This window comes from Engystomops pustulosus, chromosome 4 (genome assembly GCF_040894005.1).
Source record: "Engystomops pustulosus chromosome 4, aEngPut4.maternal, whole genome shotgun sequence".
Lineage (NCBI taxonomy): Eukaryota > Metazoa > Chordata > Amphibia > Anura > Leptodactylidae > Engystomops > Engystomops pustulosus.
In genome coordinates, this window is record NC_092414.1 from 44,260,530 (window position 1) to 44,285,030 (window position 24,501).

At 42.4% G+C, this 24,501-nt stretch overlaps 1 protein-coding gene across 9 annotated transcripts in view; it reads left to right on the top strand.

Moving 5' to 3' along the window:
- Window positions 1-24,501, top strand: part of NME5 (NME/NM23 family member 5) — a 309,787-nt gene that overhangs the window by 191,028 nt on the left and 94,258 nt on the right. For all 9 annotated transcript variants that reach the window (XR_011854826.1, XM_072145806.1, XM_072145810.1 and 6 more), the window contains one exon: window positions 9,931-10,136. Coding sequence is in view for 8 of the 9 variants with exons in the window: in XM_072145806.1 (XP_072001907.1) it covers window positions 9,931-10,136 (206 nt within the window). In the remaining variant the exon portion in view is untranslated. The remainder of the gene's footprint in view (window positions 1-9,930; window positions 10,137-24,501) is intronic.

A 24,501-nucleotide genomic window follows, 5' to 3' on the forward strand; every position in this document is an offset into this window, starting at 1 on the left:
GATTATATATTAATCTACCTTTTCTAGTTTGTATATTTTTCAATCTTATTATTTTATTTCATTCTTGTTATTCTGTTGGTTAGGATTTTACCTACTCTATCGCCCAAAGCGTAGTTTTTTTCTATGGTTTTCCTTATGTTTTTACTGTATTCTCTTATCCATATTGTCTGTAGTTCAGAATGAATGAAGTTCTTTTTAATTAAGTCTGTTGTTTTTTTTATGTTCGCTTTCTAGTATTTTTATTTGGTCTTCGTATAATACAAGTTTTATTTCTTGTTCTTTCTTTTTTCTTTTTATGTGGCAAACCACTTAACCATCTTGTTGGCACACCAAAAACTAGGGGAAGAGGCGAAAGCTGTGTTTCTTATATATATATCAAAGTTTTTTCCTGAATATGTTTATAGTTTATAATATCCTTTATAGTTTACAAATATAATTTCCATGGGTGAGGTAACACCTCATTTTTTATCTCAATTGTTATTGGAGCATGGTCCCAGCAATCCCCTCCTCTTGCTCCTGAGGCGGATTCCCCAGATGTCTATGAAGTTAAGGAGGTTCTGGACATGATGTTCATAAGGGGTAAGCGTTTTTTTCTTATAGACTGGAAGGGGTTCGGGTCTGAGGAGAGATCCTGGGAGCCCAAAGAGAACATTTTGGATCGGACTCTTCTCCAGAGGTTTCTTGTGACCAAGAAGAAGAGGAGGAGGACGAAGGGGGAGCGGGGGTAATTTCAAGGGTGCTCCCGCAATCCCTGTCTCGGATCGCGTGCGCACCGGTGTCCCTCCATTTGCCCCCCAGAGCCCAGTGGAACTCACCTGGCTCCAGAAGTGGTCTATGCGGCTCCCGTGGTTTGTTTAAGGGATCAGCACGCCGATAATTGGCGCTGGTCTGCTATAAATTCCTGCCCCTTCCTGTGACCCTTGCTGGATTTTGAAGCCATCCCCTGAACAGAAAGCCCCTCCTGTGTATCCTGCGTTCCTGTATATCCTGCGTATCCTGATCCGTGTGCCAGTCCATGGCTGTGTTCCTGATCCGTGTGCCAGTCCGTTTCTGTGTTCCTAATCCGTGTGCCAGTCAGTTGCTCTGTTCTTGATCCGTGTGCCAGCTCCTGCGATTCCTGACGTGTGTCCTAGTGTGCCTTCCTTTGCTGTTCTCCCGCTGTCTTCCCAGGTACTGTCTCCTGCATTACTACCTTGGCAGCCACCGTGGGCTAGTCGCACCTGTGGAACGACCTGGTGGTACCCCGCTGCAGTAAGACCATCCTGCTTTGCGGCGAGCTCTGTTGAAGACCAGGTACCACTTAGACTCCGGTCCCAGGTGTCGGCTAGTACCATCTCCGGCGATGGTCCAGAGGGTCCTCAGATTCAAAGCCCTGACAAAGGCCTTGAAAGATCTTAATATATTTGCTCTCAAACAAGAATGACAGGCGGTAGCGGCACCTCCATCAACCATTCAGTGTAAGCGGCTTCACAGAGGTTTGCTTGGGAGACTATCTTGCTAGTGCTCAAAGCTCAGGATAATGTGGTGCCAATGTCCTGAAAAAAATGCAAGTCCCGGAGGCCGGAAGAAGCGCAAACAGCGCGAAATGGACGTAGCTTTCCTTTGAGCACCATGCATCACTCCCTCCCTGCTGTACCCTGGTTTTTGATGTTCGGATTTGATTCCCAATAAAGAAGAACTTGATTTTCACAGGAACTGGTTGAGTGCCGTTTTTCCTCTTTTCTTCATATATATCTTAATATATTTGCATTTTACTGGGATTGATCATCACTTCTGTGCTTGGCCCACTACTATTTTATATATTTATTAATGATATAGAGGTCCGAATTAATAGCACTTTGTCTATTTTTGCAGATGACACCAAGCTGTGTAGTGTAATATGGTCTATGGAAGATGTTCATAGGCTGCAGGGTGACTTGGACAAACTGAGTGTTTGGTCATCCACTTGGCAAATGAGGTTTAATGTGGATAAATGTAAGGTTATGCACCTGGGTGCTAATAATTCAAAGGCAAAATATATCCTTGGGGGAGTAAATCTGGGAGAGTCCCTTGCTGAGAAGGACCTGGGGGTGCTAGCAGATCATAAATTGAATAACAGCATGCAATGTCAATCAGCTGCCTCTAAAGCCAGTAGGATCTTGTCATGTATCAAAAGTGATATGGACTCTCATGATACTATGAAGTTGTTGGTGTGGCTGGGCTGGAAAAATATTCACCTAGTGGGCCGTAAAGGACATGTACTGGCCCCTGACCGTAGTTAAAGCTCCACATGTCTGCGCTGCCGTGCACCTTGGAAAAAAAAGATAAGCTCAAGGACTGGCCCACCTTCTGTTCTACATATTTGTGAAGAGCTGGTACTGCCTTTTTGGAAAAGAAATTTCGGCTTGGAACTCTTCACCTCTGTTCGGCACAAGCCATTAGTTCTCTGAAGGGTGCAGAGTCTTGGAAAGGGAGGGACTGCAGTACGACAAAGTGGTGATTTTACTGCCAAAACTCTGCACTGTGTGATTGCTAATGCCGCTGAGCCCCTGTGCCACTGCTTACTGAACTGCGAAACAGGGTTTGTACCGTTGCAACTTGCTGCCTGACGCGCAAGCTGACATCCTCTTCTCCCGAAGATGTTGATGAAGCCCTGGCTTCACCCGACTCACGATTTGTGTTTCGCTGTCACTCCTATTCTCCTCAATGGTCTCAGTATGCACAGCCTGACTACTTGCAAGTGCAACATAATCTCCCGTGCCACTCTCCACATCTCTACTTTCCTGCCTACTGCACAAAGCAGTGGATGTCTGCCCCACCTCTTCACTGCCAAGCAGCTGCTGACTGTCCTCAAAGAATTCATCTTCGCTGTATAGTGGCGCTGAGCCCAGACCACCTAGTAGATCTCCGGCTGTGGGAAATGAACAGGACAGAGGCTGGTTGAGGACAGGTGAGGGCTGCTGACCTGCTCCTGGGTCATGTCAACTAAGGGTTGTACCTGACAAACCCACAGACTCTTGGCGGGGGTTGTCAAATGTCATTTGTGAGGAAGTGGATGACCTAGTCAACCAATTGACAACCTTTTGGGTTGTTTATAAACACACTGCCGCTAGATGACTCCTGTAGTTCTGGCTTCAGAGAGTCACCCCTGCTGCGACGTCCCCTTACTGTACTGCGACCTGTGCCTGTTCCACCTGCCACCTCTTTTTATCTACCAAAAAAATGTTAAATTTGGGGTACACAGAAGCACAAAATCACTGCTGCAACTACATAGATTTTACTCTTATTTCTTGCTATTAACTTCAGCAACAAAAAAGAAAAGCAATTACAGGTATACAAATCCCCCAAAACGGACACCCTGGAACAGGAACAAAAATCACTGAAGCAACTACGTGGATTTTACTCTCATTTCTTGCTATTAACTTCAGCAACAAAAAGATCCCCCAAAATGGACACCCTGGAATTGGAGCAAAAATCACTACAGCACAGCACAGTACAGTACAGTACAGTACAGTACAGTACAGTACAAGCAGCTGAAAACTACAGACCACACATGCAGTGTGAAATGCCGAGATTGGAAATGGCTTCCGGTTTTTATATGGCTGTAACATCACATAAGCCTGCCAGTTGCTGATTGGCTTACAGGTCTGCACACGTCATCGAGGGTGTTCCTTTCTCCTTCCCAGAGTTCTCTGCCTCATGTGGGAAAAAAACTTTGTTCCCACGAATCTCCGTAAAATTCGGATTCATGATGAATTGAAGTTTTCCTGAAATTCTAACCAAATTCCGATTCTTTAGAATCGATTTGCCCATCTCTACTTATAATCTTGTATACCCACTGACATGGCACCAATCAGTAAATAAAAAAGAGCTTACCTACTCACCTTGGTAAACCTTTTACCGAGGTCAGTAGAGTTAGTACTTTCATAGTTTCATAGTTTATACGGTTGAAAAAAGACACTTGTCAATCAAGTTCAACCAAGGAAGGGTAGGGATTGGATGAGGAAGGGATTTAGGGGAAACAATCCTATATAGCATAACAATCAATGTTATTTAGGTGTAAAAAGGCATCTAGACCCTTCTTGAAGCTCTCTCCGCTGTCCCTGCTGTGACCAGCGCCTGAGGCAGGCTATTCCACAGATTGACAGTTCTCATAGTTCTCATAGTACTGCTATATTCTTATCATTCAAACAATAAATACAAAGCATCAATTTAGTACAGCGTAGATAGCAAAATCTCCACCACTTTTTAAAGGGTAGTGGCCTTTGTAATCTGCACCTCTTAAACTTACTACCAACGGAGGTAAAGTATACTACTGCAAAGCCAGCTCAAATCACTAGTAATGCAAAAGATGTGTGCACAGGTGACTCACAGGAGCAGTGCATATGTAGATACAAATTCAGAAAATTCTCCAGCACTCCGATTCTTTGCAAAAAGTTTGTTTTTATCGGAGCTTCCCAGAAGAACAGGACTGACGCGTTTCAAGCTAACCGCTCTTAGTCATAGTCTTAACAAAATAAGATAAAATGCTAACATTAATGACTTCACTTCCTCCTCACACTCTAAGGGAGATTTTAGTGAATGGAAGACATGAAATGTCTTTTTCACAGTTGTTTTACACATTTATTATCTACATCAATATTATTATCTTCATCAATTATCTTTAACAACCTTAGAATTACGCTATTTAGTTACAAACGTAATCGCGTGTACATGGTTATTTTTGCTTTTCTCTTTCTGGTTATTGTTTTACACAAATATATTTTTCTTTAATGTTAAAAAATATGTATCAGCATTGTTTTACACATATTTTATTTTTGCAAGTTTTTTTTACAAATACAATAAACAACATTTAAATACCAAGTGTACTGGCTATTGCGTATTCATCACCACCTTACAGGAGAAGTAAGTAACATGAGAAGGAAACATTCGGGGGTACTACATCTGCCATACATTGTGTGTGGTATATTGTACAATCTTCAAAGAGGTAAGGTGGTGTAGCCAGTCCATTTAATAGAACAATCATTAGCTGCAACGTCAGACAATCATACACTCACACATACATACCAAGATACACAATCTCCTTAATTATGATGTTACATAAAAACCTGAGGGATTTATATAACAATACAGATATATATCAAACTTCCGCATGTATATCACAATTTTAGTTTGTAAATAACTGAACACAGACATTCGAAATCAAAAAATGTTTAAAAAAAAGTCAGGAGAGCAGGGCGAAAACGCAGAAACGGGGTGGCGCCGCTCACAGAGAAATGGCGACCGTTAAATAATGACATAAATCTGCCAGCTAAAATTTTGGATGAACCACAACTAAGCCTTTTGAACAAAGGCTTGGGATTTTCACCAACAAGACATTTTGATTTGTTTGGGACTATCTATGATGTTAATCGTTTTTGCCCGACTTTTGACAGTCAAAAGACATTTTGCACACATCGATAATTCACATATAAATAATAATGCTGATAATATGGAAACGAATAGTGACTCACATTTGGGTTTTTTGGATCTATATAATAAAATAAAAGTTAATCAATTGTTTGTAGAAGGATCTGTGGATTGTGTTAAAACACCATCATTTTACACTAAAAATGTTGATTTTTACCACATTGAATCCAGGGTTCCAGCACTAGACAAATTTCAGGAGCTAGTGGAGAAAGATTTGGTCATACTCCAGAACTCCTTGTCCGTTTCACATGAACGTTCCAGTTTGGATATTTTATTATATATTTTATTTTATCAGCGGACAAGGGTGGGTCTGTTGTAGTGTTGGTTTATACAAAAATCTTGAGTTAATGCTGCAGGACATATCTACCTATGGAAAATTAGAATCCAATCTTGCTTTCCATCCACTTTCAACAGCATTCTTTCTAGACTGTTGGATGACGGAGTGGCTCTGGGAGCTATTGACTCTAGAACCAGAGATAGACTGCTGGTATCCAACCCTGTCACATTTTTCGCTCTCCCCAAGGTCCATAAAAAACATCAAACCCCCCCACCCCCTTATGCAACCTATTGTTGCGGGGATCGGATCCTTGGGTCCTTGGGGGAGAGATTAGGACAATGGGTTGACAATTTATTTGATTAAGAACATCCCGGGCTACCTGAAAGATAGCAAACATGTCCTGCAAGCTATGGATCATGTACAAGATTGATTTGTTTGGTTGATAGCTGATGTTACAGCATTATACTCGTAAATTCCACAAAATTTTTTTTTACAAATACGCGGAGCTAGCATGGGAACGAAATTTTCTCTGTCTCTCGCCAATATCTATATGAATTGGTGGGTATAAAAATACATTTATAAAGATTCAAACCCATTTTTTGGTGACATTGTTTGGTATGGTCGTAACATCGACGACCTCCTCTTAATTGGGGGGGGGGGTCGTCAATGTGACATTCCAAACTTTGTCTCCTACATGAATTGTCATAATTTCAATTTACAATTTTTGCACATTCAGATCCAACTGCTATTTCTTTTTTGGACCTCAATTTTAATATTGTGGGCAATAAAATAACGAGTAGCATGTTTAGAAAACCTACGGCAGCAAATACCATCTTGCATTCTGAATCATGCCATCCCTTTCACATTGTGAAGAACTTGCCAAAAGGGGAATTAATAAGGGCATATAGAAATTGTTCAGAGGACACCAAATTTAGGACTGAACAAAATCATATTATCCAACATCTAAACAATAGAAAGTATCCAAATTGGATTCTTGAAAGGTCTAAAGAACAAACCAAGGAACTACATAGGGATACACTATTGAAGGATAAACATAAAATTGTGAAAGAAGGGAATTCTCCCACATTTTGCAGTACTTATAGTTTAGAATACAAGCAAGTTGTAGATATTATTAGGAAATATCTTCCAGTTTTATATCATGATAACACACTTGCTGATATTCTCAACGATAAACCTAGATTTATTTCTAGAAGACCCCCATCCCTAGGTAACATATTATCCCCAAGTCTTTTTGTAGAATCTCACAGCTCTCCCACTTGGCTTAATTATAAAGGTTACTATAAATGTGGACATAATATCTGTAAAGCGTGTACTTATGGTGACATGACCAAAACTTTTTTGTCTTTTTCTTTTAATAATACTTTTTACAAGATTGGTAGTTGCATCAATTGTAACTCCAATCATGTAGTTTATCTTATAGATTACACGATTTGTAGAATATGTAGGATGTACTGTTGCTCCACCTAAGAAACGTATCTGTAGACATTTATCTGATGCATGTAATCCTTTGGCAAGCAATCCATTGAAAAAAATTTTTAGAGTTCCATTTAGACTCATCCAAAGGTGACATTAGAGGTCTTAAATACATAGGTATAGAAAGGGTCGCCAAACCAATTAGAGGTGGAGATTACCGACGCAAACCTCTCAATAGAGAAGCATTTTGGATCTTCTTGTTAAAATTCTGCCAGGTCTGAATTTGGGTCAATATATCATATATCACTACTAAGATTAATATTATCTTGCCTTGTGAGATATCAGAAATTGTCACTTTGCGGTGTGTAAATGGCTCGTTGTTTGTTAGACGCTATTCTAGTTGTACCCTATAAAGTTCAGGTGGAATGGCGATTACAATTGCCTGATGTATAGTATAATTATTTTAGACTTCATATTTCTATCCATATTTACGTATAATTTTGTACAAAGTATTATTAGTGATTACTTTATTTGGAGGACACTATTTATTGGGTTTAATATATAGGATTTATGGAATTAATGTAGTCTCTAATACATTATTTACAAACTAAAATTGTGATATGCATGCCCAGGTTTGATATAGATCTGCATTGTTTTACACATACTAACATTGCTAAGAAAAAGATATTTGTGTAAAACAATAACCAGAAGAGAAAAGCAAAAATAACTATATACACCCGATTATGTTTGTGACTAGATAGCGTAATTCTAAGGCTTTTTTATAATCACTAATATTGTAGAAGATAATGTGTAAAACAACTGTGAAAAAGACATTTCATGTCTTCCATTCACTAAAATCTCCCTTAGAGTGTGAGGAGGAAGTGAAGTCAATTAATGCTCCTTGTTTATTGGTGAGGAATTCACTCATTGTATGTTAAATGTTAGCATTTTATCTTATTTTGTTAAGACTATGACTAAGAGCACTTAGCTCGAAACGTGTCAGTCCTGTTCTTCTGTGACGTGCATGTGGATTTTACAGGGAAACCTACTATTTCAAATGGTAGGGGTAAGCTGTAAATATCGAGCACCAGCTCAGGGTGAGCTGGTGCCGGTGCTTACTTTCGTTAGTGTTATTAACCGCTGTATTGCGGTTTTAAAACTTTTTAAAGTTTATAGTTGTAGCTGCTTCGGCGCAGCGCAGCACCGAAGCAGCTTCTGCTATAGACTTTAAAAAGTGTTAAAACCGCGATACAGCGGTTAATAACACTAACAGCACCAGCTCACCCTGAGCTGGTGCTCGGTATTTACAGCTTACCCCTGCCATTTGAAATGGTAGGTTTCCTTTAAAGCTCCAACAAAGACAAACTTTTTGCAAAGAATCGGAGTGCCTGAGGGCTTTCTGAATTTGTTTCTTAAGCTTACTAGTCTCTCTTATTTTATATCACCAATAAACACTTCTGCTTCTTTTTGATCATATTTTAGTCCGTGCATCATTAACATCAATAGGAATAGAACCTCAATGATAGTATCATTGTCCTCTTAATCCAAAATTGTTGGTGTCTGAATAATAGTCTCAATAAGTGGTCTTTGATGGTGAAGCTTATTTATCCTCCTCGGTTAGTAGACCTGTCAGTAGGATTAGCACTTATTAACTGCAGAAAAACACACATTGGGGCACATTTACTTTCCCCCCATTCCCTCGGAGTTCCCAAAAGTGCATTGTCCGACAACAATCCTGCATCTGTTGCTTCCGCGCTCAGGTCCGCTGGAGTTCACCATCTTCTTCCCGGTCTATGTAAGTGCATTGGTTGCATCACAATATTAATCTTAAATCCTGCACTCAGTCCGAATCGTCTGATGGCACGCCCCCCGATTTCTGTCGCATGAAAGCCTTCGCCACTGCGACAAGAACCAATCATGTGCAACACAATCCCCTGCTAAATCCCTGTCCCAGCAGCGCAATCCCCGAAAACCATGAACAGTCTGCCAGAAATGCGATCCGCTGACCCTAATGATTAGACGCTTCCATTGAGCGCAGATGTTTCAGGTAGAAGGGACTCCCTAGTTAAGAAGGCCTCCCTAGTTAATTATCTTATCAGTAGGTTAGTAATGTTAATTATGGTAAAGGTTCCCAAATGTAGTGTTAGTCAGTTTTCTCCAGTATTGTAGCTAATAACGTTACTTTGCAATGGTATGGCAGTATTGAGAAGACACGCCACAACAGAACACCAATTACTAGTATCAGTAGCTATTAGTGGAAGCCCACAAATAAAGGACCCTTGCCGCCCCTTTAGAGTCCGTCATTCCCGAAGCCGTTGCGCAGCCCACCACCAACGCACTGCCCAGTATTCCTATCGGACATTTTTTAAGCTTTTAAGGCCATTTCCCCAATATGTTTTTCAAGGCCCAGTTTTAATTACATAGACCCTAAATAGCAATAAATGCCCCAGAAATAATTTTGTTTTGATAAAAGACCCTTCAAGACCCCAATATTTTTAAATGGTTTTGTAAGCATTCTTGAGACATTGGTCCCAAGCATACTTACAATAAGGAATAAAATAAAAACTGACATTATGGAAAAGCATTTTTATAGAGAATGTAGAAAAAAAATTACTCTGAGATTTATACTGGTATTTTTCCGGATTCTCTTAAATGGCCCTTGCATATGTGCACGTGAATATATGTCATGGGGTATTAACATCTGTTTGCTATCATTATTATAGGTTATAAAGATCTAAAGTCAATAAATTATATTTTTATTCATTTTGCAGAAAATAAAAGTCCATCTAAGCCCAGAAAAATGTAGTGACTTCTACTCTGAACAGTATGGAAAAATGTTTTTCCCTAGTCTAACTGCTTACATGAGTTCTGGACCAATAATTGCTTTGAAACTGGCAAGACAAGATGCTATTAACATTTGGAGAAAACTAATGGGACCATCAAATAGCTTAAAAGCTAAGGAAATGCATCCAGAAAGGTAATGAAATATTATATTTTTTTTAACCACTTAAAATGGTTTTATTATGGTAACACACGGACAAGGGGCACTTATGTTCTGATAGGTTGTTATCATCAGCATTTCTATGTTCATATACTTTTTAACTCATTAATATAGCTCACTAACCACTATGAGACTGACACTAGGAATAAAAAAGTTATCACATTCTTTAACTTCTTGACATAAAATGTCATACATGTATGGCATTCTGACCAGTTAAGCCCTCTCTATACAAGTAGGGTGGATAATGGCTGGCAACAATTATGGGTGATAACAATTTAGGTGCAGCCATTGCAACCTTTTATGATTCGACAGTTGCACATAAATGCCTTTTGGTGCTTGTGCTCCATCATCATGGCCACGATTGGCATCCCCAACCCCCATGATAAAATCGGAGGGTACTGATCAGTTGCACTGACAGCTGTGAGCCTCTCAGATGCAGGAGCCATGTGGTTTTAATGAATATAAAATGAATAAAATAAAAATATTTAAAAAACATAATTTAACATTATGCCTAATCAAAGTTTAGCAACATGTAAGGTATATATTTACTTTATCTGTGAGATATGAGCAGCTTCTCCATGCAGCCTTTTCCAAATTCTCCCTGCAGGCTAATAAGCTGAATGTGGTACACTTCAGAGGGCTATAACTTCAGTTGTGTTGTACAGAAAATCTCACTTCCCACTTTTTCGTCTGAAAGGGTTGAATCTCCTCTTTCACATGAATCTACAATTATGTTTCTAGGTGCCAGAGAACTGGACCTATTCACGTTTAAAGTGAGAAATTGGTGCAATTTTTATACTTAAACTGTTAAAGTGCTATCGGGAGTGATTTTTGTATATAAAAAAATCGCACCAATCCACCCCAGATCCGGAGTTCTGTCGCCAGGAGACCCAGTACAGTACATACGCTGCCAAAGTGTTTTTGTATAAAAAATTGGTTTTACAGAAAAAAAGATATGTTATATTGTACCTTTCATTAGCATCTGGTGTGTGACTAGGAAGTCGCCCAAAAGGAGCAGTTCCCCCCCACCCTTGGGAAACATGTGACCTTTTCAAATATATGAATAACTCCCCACACTCGGGATTGGCTGTAGAGGAGCAGGGGGCGTCGCTAAGCCAAGTGATGGGTGTTTTCATATATTTCATAGTTTATACGGTTTAAAAAAGACACTTGTCCACTTTGAAAAGGTCACATGGAGTAGTTGTTCCCCAAGGGGGGGGGGAGCTGCTCCTTTCCAGACCCTCCCATTTGGAAACTGCCTAGTCACACAGCAGATGCTAATGAAAGGTACAATATAACATATCTTTTATTCTGTAAAACCAATTTTTAATACAAAAACACTTTGGCAGTGTATGTATTATGCTCTGTGGGGACTGGGGGAGTGCTAAACATGGGTCTCCTGGTGACAGGTTCCCTTTAAAGTATGCTCTGAAGAGAGGACTTATGCACAATACATGTAATCTATTGCTCTGAAATGGAATCCTTTGACATCAGCATACCATTGTTCAAAGAGTGTGTACAGGGGGACTATTAGAAAGACATTGGTCCTGAATATAGTTAGGGGAGTGGAGAGTACAGAGGGCAAGGCCAAGTTGTTAAAAAAACAGCATGGCCATCTGAAGATGTTTAGTAACATCAATAAAACAATAAAATACAATAAAACATGGGGAAGGTAGGGATTGGGGGCACACGGGGAGAGGTAGATATGGCTGTAGGTTCACAGTCTATAGAAAAATAGGTAGAAAAGATAAGCCTAATTGTTACTAAATAAGATGAGCCATGATCAGATATAATTAGTGTGGGTGTATGAATACATGTATGGCGCTCATGCTTGAAAGTGTTAGTACTTGAATAAAATTGAGTGGGCTGCTGCATTTCCTAGGTACCGTCACATTGGCTGGTGCAGTATAAAAGAGCAAGTAGTACTCGATTTTCTTAAAAAAAAACAGGTTCGTCTGGAAGGCTCCTCTCTGTATAAACAAGAGATATTGGTATATAATATTAGATTTAGTTTTTGAATTGATAACTATAGGACTATGCATTTTGGGGGCAGATCGTCCCCTTCCTTAGGTCCATAACAAAAATTCACTGGAACAACAATAAAATAATATACAGTCAGAAATAAATAATGGTTTAAAAGATTGCAGATAATCTTCGTACTCAATGTATTAAGAGGTCATAATGGTACATGGAAAAGTCATAACAATAAGCAAAATGATAAATAATAAATAATAGAAGGGCAGAGTAATATAAAATGACTGGCATCATAATGATATTAGTGAAAATTGATTGTTGAAAAGGGGATAGTTGGATAAAGATTCAAATGAGGGAGGAGGGGAGAAAAAGGATATTTCCTGGCTAGATGGCGTACATTGAATGGTTACTGTCACGTCCATGGGTGCTCCTGCGACCCATATCCCGGGTTGCGTGTGCACCCATGGGCCATACTCTGCGGACAGGTAGGCTCACCTGTCCCGGCTCCAGCGGCGGTCCCCGCGGTGTCTGTGTATCGCCCCCGGCTCTGTAAAATTTAAAGGGCCAGCGAGCATTGGTGTTTAATCCCAGCCCCTTCCTGTGTTGCTGTGTCTCCTGCGTTTCTGTGCCTCCTGCGTTTCTGTGCCTCCTGCGTTTCTGTGCCTCCAGCGTTTCTGTGCCTCCAGCGTTCCTGTGCCTCCAGCGTTCCTGTGCCTCCAGCGTTCCTGTGCGTTCCTCCATGTTGCGGTCTTCCTGAATTGCTGTGTTCCGTGTGCCTGTGTTCCCTTTCCCATCTGCCTGGACCTCCTGTTGCTGAACCTGGATTGGACTTGACCCTGCATCTCTGCTGCCTGCCCTGACCCTGTGCCTGGACCGACCAGGAGACTGTCTTCCGTTAAGGTACCTCGACCTCAGCTGCCACCACAAGCTAGTCGCACCTGTGGAACGACCTGGTGGTACCCTGTCGCAGCAAGTCCATCCCGCTTTTCATCAGGCTATGGTGAAGACCATAGAACTCATGCCATCTCAATTCGTCACAAGGGATCCAAGGTGGCATTCATCATCAGCCTCCTCTCCGTGAAATCCCTGATCTGTGCTACCCCTCTTTGGGACAGAAACGACACGGTCACGGCTACTCTCACTGCGTTTCTGGCGAGTTCCGGTCCGTGTTTGAAGAACCCGCATGGGCCTCCTCTGCTGAGACTACGCTGTTGAATCTGTGCCAAGGGAACTCTTCCGTGGGAGAATACCCTGGCCTCAGAACTTTCCTGGAACGACACCGCCCTGTCCGCAACTTTCAAAAAGGGTCTCTCCTCTCATGTTAATGTAATGTAATTTTTACATATAGTTTCCTGGTGCCAGTTTTCCCATGATCGTCAGAGATCCCCTCTAGTCCTGTGGCAATTATGTCTTCAATTACTGGCTTAAGACGTCATGTTGTTGCACAAGGATCACCACTGAGGCTAGTGATTGGTTGCATTGATCACTAAAATTATGTATAGTTGTGCTCAAAAGTTTACATACACCTGCTACACTAAAACTTTATTTCCACTGGTTAGTGGCTGGGTGAAACTATTGTCAAACTACTGTGCTTTCTTGTGTGTAGGAAAAAAAAGTTTTAGTGTTATGTTTCATATTCACTTAAAAAGAACCAAGAAAGACAAAATTTAAATCCCAGTGACGTGTGGGTACCGCCATTTTGGATTCGAACGCCGCCCCCCTGTGGGGTCATTAGGGGACAGCAATCAGTTGCTCTTGTTTACCTATATACTGTACTATCGCTGTATATGGTAGGATCAATCAAACAACCTAGGGTTAAAGTACCCTAGGGGTTCTGAAAAATAGTAACAAATAAATAAAATAAAGTTAATAATCAAACTAAAAATTTAAATTACGACCCTAAAATTTTCCTAGAATTGATATAAATATAAATAAACAGTAAAAATCATAAACATGTTGAGTATCACCGCGTTCCAAAATGTACGATGTATCAAAATTTTATAAATTATAAATATAAATATTATTCCCGGCGTTTCACCCTTGACAGACAAGAGCACCCAAAGTCGAAAAATGCCTTTTTCCATAACGTCCCCCATGACGGCCCACTTGGAGGATGACCCTTGACCTCTGTAGGGACAGGAAGCAGAGAGGTTAAAAGCCTCCCCCCCTCCATCCTCCCGCCAGTGTCTTCCTGTCCCTACAGGGGTCAGGTCAAGAGAGGGTCTCTCTCCTCCTAGTGAGGGGGGGGGGGACGTTATCTGGGGTTACGCTGACTTCGGTCTAATTTCCCCTCCGGACGATCCTCGGTTGGCTCGGCGGTGCGGGCCCTCCCTGGATTCAGCATCGGTCCGGTCTTCGTCCTCTCCGGCGGCCTGGCATGTCGGGGCCCTCGCACGGACGCGAGGAACTACATTTCCCATAATCCCTCATGGCCAATGATGACTTCCGGTTGCGACCGGAAGTCACCGCGCATCTTTCCGGGATGCACTCGGTCAGCGTGGATATCGGAAGCGGCCACCTGCAAGGGGGATGGGCTCCCCATAAAGGTATTTAAATCCTCTAAAGCGGGTAGTCAGTTGATCTGAGGTCTATGACATCGATTCGAGGTGTTGGCTGTCCCAGACATAAAATGGCTGATGAGGCAGACTTGGGCCTACTCCACCCCCCGGTTCACGTGAGTGGTGCTGTACGGCAGATTATATCCGTTTTATGTTTGATAAAGAATACCAAGTCATTTTTTCTTTGCCTTCCTCCCCTAGGAGCAAGGGTCTAAGGGGAAAGGCAAAGAAGATAAATCGGTCAAATCCGGTCAAAACCACATCTGAGGGTTATAAGAAACCTATTTGCAGAACCTGTAATGAGGACTTCATGCGGGAAGAAAAAACGTCCTTTATGGATGAATTAAAAACCTTTATAGAAGAAAAAGTAGGTTCCTCGGTTGCAGCAGCCACTCAGGGAGCCCCCCCGCAAAAAAGGGCAAGACCCGTGTCAGTATCCTCATCCGAGGAGGAAAGAGGGTTGCATCTCAGATTCTCCATCCTGCTCTCTATGGTTGAAGACCAGGATCACGAACAGGCAACAAGTTCCCGTTACTTATTTCAGAATGATGATCTGGACGATCTCTTAAAAGCCATGCGTGATACACTAAACCTAAGACGAGGTACCTCCCTTATCTCGGGAGGATGAACTATTCGGTGGGCTTAAAGCAAAGAAACATCGTGTCGTCCCACTTAACGATACACTGAGAGGATTAATCAGTGAAGAATGGAAAGATCCTGAGAGAAAGATCGCAATTTCCAAGAACTTGAGGAAACGTTTAGTCTTCGATCAAGAAGAGTCAAAAGATTGGGACTCATTTCCTAAAGTGGACGTGCAAGTATCCAAAGTCTCGAAGAAAATGGATCTCCCCTTTGAAGATTCTGCACAACTCAGGGACCCAATGGATAGAAAATCGGAAGCCCTGCTGAAGAAGGCGTGGGAAACCTCCATGTTAAGTCTCAAGTCGAATTTAGCTGCCACCTCAGTGGCAAGAACACTCTTTTTTTGGCTGGGGAAATTGGAATCCCATATCCAGGAGGGTACTCCCAGGGACGCCTTACTAGAGAGTATACCATTATTAAGATCCGCTACAGCCTTTCTGGCAGATGCATCAGCAGAAGGGATACGCTTCGCTGCTAAAGAGGGAGCCCTGACCAATTCCACTAGAAGGGCCCTGTGGCTAAAGCAATGGAGTGGAGACATACGTTCGAAGTCAAAGTTGTGCAGTATTCCTTTCTCAGGTGCCTTTGTCTTTGGGCCCGAACTGGACACCATATTAGAGAAAGCGTCGGACAGGAAAAGGGGATTTCCGGAGAGTAAAACAATCCCCAAAAAGACTCCTTTTCGTCCTTTTAGAGACACCAGAGGGGCTTACCGCGGAAAAGGTAAGCAGGGGCGATGGAGTTACCCTAAAGGAGGAAGGGTAAGGGGTTTCTTGTTCTCCAACCCCCCAGATGGCTCAGGAAACAAGAAGCAATGATGCCAAGGTGGGGGGGGGTCGTCTTCTGGGGTTCCTATCCCAATGGACAAAGATCACTACGAATCCTTGGGTGCTGACCATTATGGAATCTGGTTACAGAATAGAATTTATGTTACCCCCCCCCCCCCTCCTCAAGATTCATCCCTCCTTTACCCTCTGTTTCTCTGTCTACACATTCCTTCATTTGGCAGGAAGTATCTCACCTCGTCCACATGGGAGTTGTGGTACCAGTTCCTCGGGAGCAAGAAAGACGGGGATTCTACTCCCCGTTGTTCCTCGTAAAAAAGCCGAATGGGTCAAACCGCCTAATCATCAATCTAAAGGAGTTCAACCGCTTCATCGATTACAGAAGATTTCGCATGGAGTCGGTAAGAACTGCTACCGAGCTTATTCACATAAACTCCCACATGTGCACATTAGACCTACAGGATGCATACTACCATGTACCTATTCACCCTGTATCTCAGAAATTTCTCAGGTTTTCAGTCCTCTCTCCCGAAGGTTCTGTCTTACATTTTCAATTCCATGCACTTCCATTCGGTATCTCATCTGCCCCGAGGGTCTTCACCAAGATTATGGTGGAGGTGGTAGCCTTCTTAAGACTACAAAACATATCTATTATACCCTACCTAGACGACTTGCTAATAATAGGGAAAGACAGACAAAGCCTGTTAGCGGCAAGAGAGTCTTCCCTAAAAATTTTATCAGAGTTGGGATGGTTAATCGATCTGAAAAAATTGAGTTTTACACCTTCCACTCAAAAGACTTTTTTGGGGGTTATATTGAATTCGACTCACCAGATGTCTTTTCTTCCCCAGGAAAAGATAATCAACATAAAGAACCAGATTCGTTCTTTCAGAAGAAAGGACTCTGTATCAGTAAGACAGGCGATGAAGACCCTGGGACTCCTTACAGCATGTCTACCTGCAGTCGCATGGAGTCAGAGTCATACTCGGATCCTTCAGAACTGGATCTTAAGCTCCTGGAACAGGAGATCCTCGGGACTAGACAAAAAGATCCGGATTCCATCTTTTGTAAAGAGGGACCTATTGTGGTGGACGGAATCGACAAACCTGAAAAAAGGGGTTCATTGGCACCACCTCCCAAACATTACCATCGTGACAGATGCAAGCAGCTCGGGTTGGGGAGCAGTCTTCCCTTCCCACTACGAGCAGGGGTCTTGGACTCCATCCCAGGCAAAAAAGAGCTCAAACTACAGGGAGCTAAGAGCAGTGTGGGAAGCCTTAAACTCAAACACAGCCTGCCTGAGGAACCATCATATACACATACTCTCGGACAATGTGACGACAGTATCCTACCTAAGGAGACAAGGGGGTACAAGATCCCCGGTATTATCAAGCCTAGCTCACACCATCTTTTTATGGGCGGAGGAAAACATCCTTTCCATCTCGGCCACTCATCTGAAAGGGACCCTAAACAGAGAGGCGGATTATCTCAGCAGGAGGGAAATCCGACCCAACGAATGGTGTCTCAACCAAGAAGTTTTTCAACATCTAACCAGCATCTGGGGTATTCCCCAAATCGACTTGTTCGCCACAAGGGGAAATACAAAGTGCCAGCAATTCTATTCTCTGGAGGCCAGCGAGTCCAGGGATTACATGGATGCATTCAGCCATTGCTGGAACGGAAGTCTCGTGTATGCCTTTCCCCCTATTCCCTTTGTCGCAAAAGTCCTGAGGAAGATCTTGCTCGACAGGGTGAGGGTGATCTTGATCTGCCCAAATTGGCCAAAAAGAAGCTGGTACCCGTTGCTGAGATCTCTATCCATCCAACAACCTCTAATCCTACCGGTTCGGAAAGACCTCCTGAACCAAGGCCCGATACTTCATCCAGATCCGGGAAGACTCCAACTGGCAGTTTGGATCCTGAGTCCGAGTTCTTAAGATCCCAAGGCCTCTCCCGAGCTGTGATAACCACATTGAAGGCAAGTAGGAAGAAGGTTACCTTCGCCAAATACTATAAAATATGGAAAAAGTTTGTAACCTTTTGTGGGGCTAATCCCCCCGTTCAAGCTAACCCAAATATCTTGCAGGTCCTAGACTTCCTACAAAAGGGCCTAGAAATCGGTCTTTCTACAAGCACCTTGAAAGTCCAGATCTCGGCTCTTAGTGCATTCTTCGACCATCCTTTGGCAGATCACATGTGGGTCAAAAGATTTATTACAGCCGCGAACAGGATCAGGCCTCAGATTTTGAAACAAGTTCCTTCATGGGATCTCTCCCTGGTATTAGATGCTTTCTCCAGGCCTCCCTTTGAACCCTTGGAGAACTCTAATATAAAAAATTTAACTTTAAAAACCTCCCTCCTAATAGCTGTGACTTCTGCTAGGAGGTTAGGTGAACTCCAAGCCATTTCCATTAGAGAGCCTTATATGTGCATTCTTCCCGACAGGATAGTGCTGACTCTAGACCCGAGTTTCGTCCCCAAGGTGGCGTCGGATTTTCACAGGAACCAGGAAATAATCCTTCCATCCTTTTGCGGGAATCCCTCTTCCAGCAAGGAAATGGCGTGGCATTCCTTGGATGTAAGACGCTCGGTTTTATCTTACTTACAAGCCACAGAGCCCTGGCGCAAGGATTACAGTTCAGTTGTTCAGTTTCAGGGGAAGAACAAAGGGGTAAAGGCATCTAAGACTACGATTGCCAGATGGTTAAAAATGGCCATAGCCAAGTGTTACACTGAGCAAGGTAAAGAGGTTCCTCCTAACCTGAAAGCCCACTCTACTAGAGCCATATCTGCCTCCTGGGCGGAAAGAAGGGGCGCCTCGCTCGAGCAAATTTGCAGAGCTGCCACGTGGTCTTCCTCATCCACCTTCGTTAAACACTACCGGCTGGACTTGCCTAATTCACAGGATCTCGCCTTCGGTCGGAAGGTGCTCCAGGCAGTGGTCCCGCCCTGATTCTACTTATTTGGTAGATCTCCAAGTGGGCCGTCATGGGGGATGTTATGGAAATAGTGAATTAGGACTCACCGGTAATTCGGTTTCCATCTAGTCCTCCATGACGGCCTATATATTTTTCCCTCCCAAGTTTTCTCTAATTTGTTGATATTCTTTGTATGTGAATACAAAACATGCAGAATAAAATTATGTTGTATCTTCCACCGGTGTAGTTATTTGGTAGACACTGGCGGGAGGATGAGGGGGGGGAGGCTTTTAACCTCTCTGCTTCCTGTCCCTACAGAGGTCAAGGGTCATCCTCCAAGTGGGTCATGACGAGGAGGACTAGATGGAAACCGAATTACCGGTGAGTCCTAATTCACTATGTTTCCATTTTGAAAAATATAAAACATTTCAATAAAAAGTGATCGGAAGGCTTTACAGTTCTTAAAATGGTAGCATTCAAAATATAATCAATGAAGATTTTTTTTTTTTTGTACAGGTGGTTTTCATTTTTGTAAATGTATTAAAACATTATAAAACCTATACAAATTTGGTATCTCTGTGATCACGCTAACCCAAAGAATAAAGTAGACATGTCATTTGGGGTGCACAGGGAAAGCTGTAAAACTCAAGCCCACAAGAAAATGTTGCAAATGCATTTTTTCACCATTTTTACTGCATTTGGAATTTTTTTCGGCTTCCCAGTACATGGTATGGAATATTAAATACCGTAACTACACAAAAAATAATCCATCATACAGCTCTTCACATGAAAAAAATAAAAAAAATTGTAGATTTTTAAAGGTGGGGAGTAAAAAATGGAAACGTGAAAACGAAAAAAGAGCCTCAGCATTAAGGGGATAATTATACAGCGTATCCAGACATTGCATGTCTCAACACAATAGAAAGTTGAACTTCCTCACAGTAATCCCCATCGATGAGATCTTCAAACGAAATACCCTTTGTCCAAAGGTCTACATAAATTGCTGTAAAGAGTGTGAAGATATTCCCAATTTAATTGTTGGAAATAACCCATAGAGATGTTTCCATTTGTATTTTTAGATCTGCTATATAATTATTATAATTGTATGTGTATATAGATTCACTTGCCCCTTTTAGGTGTATATTCAAATACAGCTTATTTATCTATTTATTTTTTACCTGCTTCAGTGTTATTTTTAGTGATTGTTCTAGTGATGTTTTTTTATATCTGTGTTCATAGTATCATAGTATCATAGTATATAAGGCTGGAAGGAGACGCAAGTCCATCAAGTCCATCCTTTAAGAATTAAATAAATGTTTTTTCCCCATAACCCGTGATATTTTTGCTCTCCAGAAAGGCATCCAGGCCTCTCTTGAACATGTACATAGAGTCCGCCATAACAACCTCCTGCGGCAGAGAGTTCCACAGTCTCACTGCTCTTACAGTAAAGTACCTTTGTCTATGTTGATGGTAGAATCGCCTCTCCTCTAGGCGTAGAGGATGCCCCCTTGTCCTGGTCACAGGCCGAGGTATAAAAAGACTTTTGGAGAGATCCTTGTACTGTCCGTTCAGGTATTTGTACATTGTAATGAGGTCTCCCCTCAGTCGTCTTTTTTCTAAACTGAATAATCCCAAATTTTGTAATCTGTTAGTGTATTCTAATCCCCCCATTCCCCTAATAATCCTGGTTGCTCTCCTCTGCACCCGTTCCAGTTCTACTATATCCTTTTTATACACTGGTGCCCAAAACTGTACACAATATTCCATGTGTGGTCTGACCAGGGATTTGTATAAGGGCAAAGCTATGTCTTTAACATGAGAATCTATTCCTCTCTTGATACATCCCATTATTTTATTTTCTTTAGCAGCAGCCTCCTGGCTCTGGTCACTAAAATTAAGTTTACCATCCACCAATACCCCCAAGTCCTTTTCAGCTTCAGTTTTACTAAGTAATTGACCGTTTAGAACATAATTATACTTTTTGTTTCCATGGCCCAAGTGCATAACTTTACATTTATCTACATTAAACCTCATCAACCATTTCTCTGCCCACTCCTCAAGCTTCCACAAATCCCTCTGTAATGCTAAACTTTCGACCTCAGTATTTATTACTTTACACAGCTTAGTATCATCTGCAAATATTGAAACTTGACTGTGTAAACCCACTACAAGGTCATTAATAAAAATATTAAAAAGAAGTGGCCCCAATACTGACCCCTGTGGCACTCCACTGGTAACATCAACCCAATCTGAGAATGTGCCATTAATGACGACCCTCTGTTTTCTATCACTAAGCCAATTACTTACCCAAATACACAGATTTTCTCCTCCTATTCCCAGCAGTCTCATTTTATAATCCAACCTTTTATGTGGCACGGTGTCAAATGCCTTTGAGAAGTCCAGATATACAACATCCACAGCGTCCCCAAGATCCAGTCTTGAACTTACCTCCTCGTAGAAACCAATCAGATTAGTCTGACAGGACCGATCTCTCATAAACCCATGCTGACGCTGGGTTATAAGGTTGTGCACAGTGAGATACTCCAGGATAGCATCTCTGATAAACCCCTCAAATATTTCCCCACCACAGCAGTTAGACTCACGGGTCTGTAGTTTCCAGGATCGCTATTTGATCCTTTTTTGTATATTGGTACCACATTTGCTATGCGCCATTCCTGTGGAACATAACCAGTCCTAAGTGAATCTTCAAATATTAAAAATAACGGTCTGTCTATCACCGTACATAATTCATGCAGAACCCGGGGGTGTATGCCATCTGGCCCAGGTGATTTATCTATCTTAGTGGTTGCAAGGCGGCGCCGTACCTCTTCCTGGGTTAAACTGTTGACATTATAAAAAGAATTAACATTATTCCTCATTGTGTCTTCCACCAGGGGATTTTCCTGGGTAAAGACAGTTGAGAAGGCGACATTCAGTAGATTGGCCCTTTCCTCATCTCCTTCCACCATGACCCCCATGTTATTTCTAAGGGGACCCACACTCTCTGTTTTTAATTTCTTATCATTTATATACTTGAAAAATAATTTGGGATTATTTTTGCTCTCCCTGGCAATATTTCTCTCAGTCTCTATTTTTGCGGCCTTCATCTGCTTTTTACAGGATTTATTTTTCTCTCTCTAATCCTGTAATGCCTCACCACTACCTTCACGTTTTAGCACCTTAAACGCTTTATCTTTCTCGCTTATTGCTTTCCTTACAAGACTAGTTAGCCACATAGGGTTTTTCTTGTTCCTTTTATGCTTTTTCCCATAAGGTATGTGTTTCTCACAGGACTTTTTCAGAATATATGAGAAAAAGTCCCATTTTGGGGGGGGGGCTTTTGTCTTTGAGAACATTATCCCAGTCTATGCCTTTAAGGTCTTCCCTTAGTTGCTGAAAATTTGCCCTCCTGAAGTTTAGAGTGTTGGTTGCCCCTTCACTAACGCTCTTAGTAAAGCGTAATACAAAATCAATGATATTATGATCACTATTCCCCAGGTTCCCCCCAACCTGTAGTTTTGATATCCTATCAGGTCTGTTGGTAAGGATAAGGTCCAGCAGTGCCCCCCCTCTTGTTGGCTCCAGGACTAGTTGCGGCAGGTAATTGTCTTTTGTTGTTGACAAGAACCTGCTGCCTTTGAAGGACCTGCAGGTTTCTGCCCCCCAGTCAATATCTGGGTAATTGAAGTCTCCCATGATAAGTACTTCACCATGCTTTGAAGCCGCATCCATTTCACTTATCAGCATTTCCTCTGCTGCCTCCATTATATTTGGAGCCTTATAACAAACCCCTAGTAATATTTTATTATTCTTTTTCCCTCCTCTTATCTCCACTGTAGGGTTTGGGGGTAACTTAGCATCAAAGGTAGAAGCTTCCGGACCTCACAGGCGACTTTTGTGGTGCTGAACGCCAAAAAACAGTTACGTAGGAGCTTGTAGCAATCCAAAAGAAAACGGCTTTATTCAGCTTTAAAACATTTACAGGAACAAAAATAACAAACAGCCTAGCCTCTACTTAGGGCACTACCTCACTTCTTGAACCCTAACTCCCTTCTAGGTTCAAGGAACACTGCTGGGGTTCCTCCTCAGCGCTCTGGCTCTCAGTGAGCTCAAACAAAACAATGTCCTTACTGGATTCCAGTCCTCTTGGGACAGACCACCTGTCTGTCTCCAACTGGTCCCAAGTCCTCCTGCTGACTGCAGGACACACAGCACTGGCTTGCTGTGAGCTCTCCCTCTGGAGTTGGCCAGGGATGGGAGTGGTCAAGGTCCTTTTCAACCCTGGTTGTGGGTCGCTCTCCAGCGCCCCCTAGGTTCACACTCTTACACCACCCATAGGGACTCTAGATTTGCATTTGCGTTACTGATGTCATCTCGCAGGACGGGCTTGAGGCAAGAATTCACATATAAACCAACCCCTCCACCTTTTTTATTTATACGATCCTTTCTAAAAAGACTATAACCATCTATAGCAACAGCCCAGTCATAGCTACTGTCCAGCCATGTCTCGCTGATACCCACTATATCATATTTCCGCTCCAACATCAAGAGTAGCAGTTAGCTGTGCCTCCACGGAGATACAGTCTTATCCTTCAATACAGTTAGTGAACTGTATTGAATCCACCTCTCCCCCCCCCCCCACACACACATATTAATCAGGCAACTTGGAGCCTGAGAGGTTCACACGGAATCAGACTTTTGTGTATATTTACTTCCCCTCCTCTAAGAGGATGCCGGTCACGGGAGCCACTGCGACCCACAAACCAGCCCAAGCCTGTGCTCTCACCACTCCACGATCCCGCGCTAGCTCAGGTGACTTCGGGAGATTTAAATGGCACACGCCGGCTTCGGGAGATTTAAATGGCAAGCGCCAATTCTGATAAATTCCCAGCCCTTTCCTGTGTTCTCTGCTGGATCTTCGTGTCTTGTGTCTTAGAGAAAGCTTTGTCTCATGCCCTGCGCTGTTATTGTGATTTCCTGTTGTGACCCCGGGTTTGTTCCTGACTATGTTCCTCTGCTGCCTGCCTTGACCTATTGTTACATCCCCGACTCCGATCCTGTGCTGCCCGTCCCGACCTCCTGCATGTCCGTGACTACGTTTCTGCCTAACGTCTGTGTCACTCGCTTTGGCCGCCACCGTGGACAAACTCGCACCTGTGGAACGACCTGGTGGTACCACGCCGCAACAAGTCCAACCCGCTTTGCGGTGGGCTCTGGAGAAAACCGGGTGCCACTTAGATTCCAGTCCCAGGTGTCGGCTTACGTCATCCTCCGCGGTGTTTTGTTAAGTTAAATTGTGCTTTAGATTTTTATAAAAAGTTATAATTGTATAGGTATAGCGTCCATTACAGCACCCTTTAAGACATCACAACAATTAATGTAAAAGAGTTAAATAGTCCCCTAAAAAGAGTACTACTCTGGAAGGAAGCTCTTAAAGGAAACCTACCACCATGGACCTACCTAT